Source organism: Cryptomeria japonica, chromosome 3 (genome assembly GCF_030272615.1).
Source record: "Cryptomeria japonica chromosome 3, Sugi_1.0, whole genome shotgun sequence".
Lineage (NCBI taxonomy): Eukaryota > Viridiplantae > Streptophyta > Pinopsida > Cupressales > Cupressaceae > Cryptomeria > Cryptomeria japonica.
In genome coordinates this window covers 790,366,877-790,373,186 of record NC_081407.1, presented here as the reverse complement: position 1 = coordinate 790,373,186, position 6,310 = coordinate 790,366,877, and the positions used below count along the sequence as shown (strand labels likewise).

Sequence of the window (6,310 nt, the reverse complement as noted above, 5' to 3'; positions counted from 1 at the left end):
TGTCGTTGGTGGCAGGAAAAGAAGGATATATGGATTAAACAAGAGGTGCCGTGAAAGCAAGAATTGTAGATTTGGTCATAGAGACCTTTCCGCTTTTTTCTTTGGGATTAGTCATCTAGGAATAAGAGGAAACTTAAGATGTTGAGAGATAGGGGACAAAGGGAAGCGTGAGTACATGGTGAACACTTACCTTTGCCATACAAAGTGGGGAGAGGTATATTTTCAAGGATGGGAAGCTCAAAGGGAGGTAGGCCTTAGACTTTGGAAATGTGGGTGTCTTTCCTTTTTCTGTGGTAGGAATAGTTGAAGGAACATAAGACACCACTGGAGGTTATGTGGTACTTAGAGGATGAGGAGGTCTGCCTTGAAGAACGATCTTATCCTTAACTCCTAACGAAGAGGTGCCAAAAGACAAATCACATTATTGTATAGGAGCAGACTAAGATGGATAAGCATATTCAAAAGGAGATTAAAAAGACAACAGGCTAGCATGACTTAGGTGCTAACTCCTTAATCTTGTACTTTTAATATGGCTTATATAAAAAATCTCCATGGGCTAGCATGGGTCCAACAGAAGCAAGCCAAAAATGATCAAGAGAAAAGCCTCCACATGACACCAATGGGTAATATCTAGTATCCTAAATAGTATGCACGGTGCCCTCATAAGGAAACTATAAACACTTGTGCACCATTGAGGGGCGTACATCCATAGAAACTAGCCATGAAATGCTTAGCTTCACTCAGAATAAGTAGAACTCAAGAATGACAACAAATGTTCTAGAAATTGCCTTGGGTCCCACAAGAATGATTCAGGTAGTACATTCTATAGGAATGACAAAGAGACCATCATTTGTGTGAATGGTGTCCCTACACTTGTCATTTTTTTCCCTATGCAATTTGTTGATGAAGAGGGCCTCCTCTGTGATCACATCGATTCTACACAAGGGATCAATCATAACAATTGTCATAGTATTACCACTAATCTTAGCAAGGATGTATGATGAGTCAAGAGGTGTGAATGATATATTAGTGCTCCTGCCCTTCTAAATCAAGAGAGAAATTAGAGTGATGGTAACCATATGAACACATATGTGTAGTCACTCGATGGAGGAGAAGATGATGTAGAAATAATATTAGTTGAATGTGGAGGGAATGAATCGGTGTAGATCTACATCTCAATATTGGTTTTATCAACAAAGTTATTTTATTTTTGTATCTTATCTCTAACCTGCATGGTACCATTGTCTATATCATCTTGGACTACATGTATCGGATGTATAAATTGCTTAGTATCATGTCCAAGCACATAGTGATATTGAAAAAATTCAAATCGATCATAACAACAAGGGTATATGGTTTGTTGTTTTGGAGAGGTTGTATCTTGGGAAGGGTTACTCAGTTATCTTTTAACAATTTTTGAAGCACGCTCAGATAAGAATCAAATAGTTTAGTAAACACTTGATTGTGTTGAGGCTCATATGCGCTCTTCTCAATCGTCTAAGGAATTGTAATTACATTGGCAATAACTTTATTGTTCCTAGACCCACCTAACAAAGACACAACTGCAAAGTTACTAGCACGATAATTCAAAGATGAAGCTCTAAATTGTGTCTGAATTGAGCCAACATGTGTTGGTAATTTGTGATTGTTGTGAAAATATTAGATAAAAATGAATACTTATTTTAAGGAAATTTTCTCCCTCGATGTTGCCTACAAGGTATCAATTAACATCCGCTAGAGATCACTGCCAAGTAGGGCATAAGGGATCTTAGAAAACACAAATTCATATCTTAAAATAGAATTATTTAGTTTTTCATTAGGTTGTTGTTTACGATGAACAACGTCAATGATAGTGACACTCTACACTATTAATGTTAGCCTAGAATCTCTAGAAAAACAAATTCATCAATTGGTCAAAAGTTTGAATAAAATAGTTAGGTAAATAACTATACCATTCTAGCATGGTCCCTTTAAAATATTGAGAGTATAGTTTGATCAGAGTGTAATCTTGATTATGAAAATCACTATAGAGAGTAGTAAACGAATCTACATGCAATTGAGGATCTCTATCACCATTATATGTACTTAAGGATATGCAATGGAAGGGGGTTATGACGATAATATAGAGGAAGTGATGACTAATTAACAACATTAGTAAGATTTACAAGCTATTGTTGCAGCTATCCCATATTTTGCAACATGATATTAACGACAGATTGAAAGGTGGAGGAGGTGGAGGTGGATTACCCATGCCAATAGAGACTTGGGCAATAGAGACATTTACAGTACCAACACAAGCACCACCACCGACACCAACACCAACACTAGCACCAACACTAATGCCAAACTACAAAAACTTGAATAGTGGAAGTAGCGACAACAAAGCTAGGAGGCAACATGGTATAGCCCAAGGGAGTGAGAAACATTGACACTCATAATAGAATTACCAGATAAAGGATCTATGATTGGGATTGTATCAACCATATAGATCGACACCCCAGGCATATCAACACCCAACTAAAGGCCAATGATGTCAAATTGAGTGTCCTAAGACTTAGGTACAATGGAAGGCACGTGAGGCTCTACAATCATGGCCAACACCCTCAGCACCTCAAGCCCTTTATGATATAAGATAAGCATGTCTCTCAAATTAATGATGATAGAGCTAGCCTAATGGAGGACATTTTCTCAATTAAGAAATTCTTTGAAGTCTCTTAGGTTATCCTCAAGGGAATGAATTTGATCAAACAAAACTGTGAGAGTAGACTCGTGATCCACAAGAGGAGACCTAGGAGGGATATTCATCAAAGTTTGTGATAAGAATTATGTTGAGAACCAAATGTAGGTGAAGTTGCTAAACCTAAACCCAAAGAAAAAATTGAGAAGTGAGAGGATCAATAGGATCCACAGTCCCCAACAACATCGAACCTGGTCTAGTAGGACTTTTACAATCAAGAGGAATGTTTATTCTCGAGCTTCTTCTCACCACAATCCTTAGAGTAGCTTGGGTCATAAAGCTCATAAAAGACCTTTGCAACACTTTGACAACCGCGAGAAGTGAGCAAGAAAAAGGAAGACAAGAGGAGTTAAATTTTTTTTAGTTTCAAAAGGTTTTGTAAGAAGCTTTCGACAAATTTTTAATAAACATGTGAGTTCACATTAGGTTCACCAAATTGTAGAGTCTAGAAAAATTGAATTGTTATAAAGTGTAGTCAAACCCCACGAGGACTCAAAATCCAACTCTCCACTCTGAAAAAACCTTCGAATAACACAACCTCTGATTTTTCTCACTTAGAAGGTAAAAGTGTGCATCTATGCGATGCTCATAAAAAAAATTTAGACCAAAGAGGTCGAAAACACAAGTTATGGAGACCACCTAGACAACTTCATAAGCTCTTTATCCAAGTTGCACATGCGGATTCAGGATGAAATGTGGCACACAAATGTAGGTACAAAAAGTTTGTACTAGAAGGTGTTAAATAATAATGCTTTAGGTCTCGAAAATGGTAAAAGTATGAAATAGATTGAAGAAAAAATAAGGAAGATGAAGAAATACTTACAAAGGGTCCATCAATGAAGCCTCCAACACACTTTTGACCAAGGATGAAATATTGGGGTGATTGTGATTAGAGATTTGTCATAACCAAAAACCTCATTTTGTTGTTTCCACCTCCACGAACAACCAAATATAGATATGTATCAATAAAATAGATAAAATGATACAAAGGGAAATAAATAATAATGATAGAACAATTGACATGCTAGACAATGAAAATAAGATAATCCAAGAAGGAAACAATTCCCTCCGCGGGAGTTAAGATGAGCATTGACTTCCCAAATCGATAAGTATGTTAAAATGAATATAGAGTGTGTTGTACACCATGGATTCCATAAAACGATAAATAAAAATAATATTATCAAAAAAATAAGAATAAATAAAACAACTTGTATTCAATAAAATGATAAATAAATAAATTTTGATATTTTAAAATTTTTGAAAAAAAAAACAAAAAAACAACTAATAAAATCGAAGAACCAACCTCATTTAAAACAGGCCACCAAATTCAAATTCATCTTTAAACGAATAGGCAACGATCATCTCATCGAAATTCGGGGGAAGAAGCGATCATCTATATTTAAACGACATCAGGTTGTGCAATGTTATAATCTTGAGAATCGGGAGTGCCTAGGATTCGTCATACAGGTCACTCTTTTTGGTACTAAATTTCACGCTTTCCTATCATTTCCCACAAAATGGCTATCCTATGTTATGTTATGTAATAGGGACGGGTTAATAGCTCATGATTATGTGAGAAATTGTACATTAGACGTTAGTTTTCTAAATGGTTTTCATTAAAGCAGCTCAAATCAACGGGTACGCTGAACTAAATATATGTGCTGTACAGCATGCATCTGTCATATTAAGCATTAAAGTTTTTAATATCGAATATTATACCGTTTAAATTTGTAAAAATAATTAAATATTCTTTAAATGATGTAAAGATTTAGAGAAAGAAGTGAAAGTTTCAAATGACTGCATTTTTTTAAAGAAAAGATTAATAAGCAATTTAAAGAATTCAACAACTAATAAGCAATTAGAAAATAACCTCGTTTAACAGCGCCAGGACAAAATTAAATATGCCACCGAATTCAAATTCAATTTTAAATTAAACAAGCTGTCAGACCGTACAGCAGACAACTCACTGAAATCTGGATGGGCAGGAGCGAGCTTTTCAACACCCGTTTTCAATATGCATTAAAGGAAAACCTGGATTTGCCTACAATTATATTTTCCAATTTTAAATATTTTACAAAAAAAACCCTCTCAAGTCCTATAAATTCTGCAAAAACCCTCAACAAAATCAAAGAAAGATAAAGAAGCTACACAGGCTAGTGGAGTTTGGCAAAGCATAAGAATTTCTTGCTATCATGGAGAACAAGAGAACAATATTTGTCTGCGTACTGTTGGCGGTTTTATTTGCCGTTTCATTACAGGTCACAACTGTATTTGCTTGAACGAACTTTTTGTCTTTGTATTTGTTTTTCAAATTTCTATACAGGTCTCCACTTTATTTGCTTGAATGATCTCTGTGTCTTTGTATTTGCTTTTCAAATTTCAATACAGGTCTCCACTGTTTTGCTTGATCTATCACGATTTTTCCCTGTTTTTTTATATAGGCCGCGTCAAGTACTGCAGATAATGTTGCCACAGCGCCTCCCGCACCGGCTCCTGCGCCAGTGATGACAAAAAAAGGTAGGCTTGGCCGTCAATTTCCTTTTCCATATGACTTTATTTTAGGGTTTGATGGATCGAACATAGATAATAGTAATGGCGGTGTTTCTTCTGCAGAGTGTGGCAATAAATGCAAAGTGAGGTGCCAGAAAGTTCGAGCTCACCAGGATCGGTGTTTGAATTACTGCAACGATTGCTGTATGTTATGTAAATGTGTTCCAAGCGGACAATATGGAAACAAGGATGAGTGCCCCTGTTACAGAGACAGGAAGAACTCTAAGGGCGGTTCGAAGTGCCCTTGAGACTAGTGTTGCACTCATCTTCGTCAATTTTGGTGAGCTGGTGGTCATATGGGAGGCTACTGTAGGGTTTATAGGTGTAATAAATGTAGATCTGTCATCGTCTTTATTGTCTGTCAACGATCTGTCACCAAAGAGAGATTTTGAGTGACAGTTGGTATGGTTTCGTTAGGAGTGTAGTTAATATTAGTACATAGACAGACACTGGCATATCAGAGGGTTAGTTTACAGTCTTGTGATTTGGTCTGGAATCTATTTTCTTAGGCCATCGTATCTTTGTAGATAATAATATTTATATGATATTTCTCATGAAAGTTCGTGAAAGCAAAAACTATGTTCTGGGTTCTAGGATGCTTGGTATTGTCATTTATTTTCTTTCATTGTTAAGCTAACCAAAATGCTTTTATTGGGTGTTAAGTTAGTCTTTATGATATAGTTTTTTTCAAAACTACTCTCATCAAGTATAAAAGAATTCTTTTATTATTATTTTTTTTCACTCCAATAAAAAAATATATATATCTTAAGATGTTTTAAATGTTCTAAGTTTTTAACGCTCACAAAAATGGGGTTATATATGAGTTTTCTACAGCTGTTCGCATCTATGCATTGATTTTGTATATGTAATTTGTTTGCTTCTTTTAATTAATTTAATTTTGGGGTGAAGGTATTTTCTTGATTTTATTGTTGAAGGGCAATGTAATAATGATATTTCATTATCTAAAAAAAATGGATATATTTGATAAAAGTAATAATTTAATTTTCATAATTATAAATTTAT

At 35.2% G+C, this 6,310-nt stretch overlaps 1 protein-coding gene across 1 annotated transcript; it reads left to right on the top strand.

Annotated features, from left to right (window-relative positions):
• The first annotated feature begins 4,791 nt into the window (after positions 1 to 4,791).
• Positions 4,792 to 5,846, top strand: LOC131069596 (peamaclein). Its single transcript, XM_058005116.2, has 3 exons — positions 4,792 to 4,995; positions 5,179 to 5,254; positions 5,351 to 5,846. Exons 1-3 carry the CDS (start codon positions 4,930 to 4,932, stop codon positions 5,533 to 5,535), a joined length of 327 nt encoding a protein of 108 aa, XP_057861099.2. The 5' UTR covers positions 4,792 to 4,929; the 3' UTR covers positions 5,536 to 5,846.
• The last annotated feature ends 464 nt before the right edge of the window (positions 5,847 to 6,310 follow it).

Excerpts from the sequence above, each read along its gene's own strand:
- LOC131069596 (XM_058005116.2), top strand. The coding sequence starts at position 4,930 with ATGGAGAACAAGAGAACAATATTTGTCTGCGTACTGTTGGCGGTTTTA. Across the intron at positions 4,996-5,178 it reads TATTTGCCGTTTCATTACAG|GCCGCGTCAAGTACTGCAGA; the intron begins GTCACAACTGTA and ends TTTTTTATATAG. Across the intron at positions 5,255-5,350 it reads GCCAGTGATGACAAAAAAAG|AGTGTGGCAATAAATGCAAA; the intron begins GTAGGCTTGGCC and ends TTTCTTCTGCAG.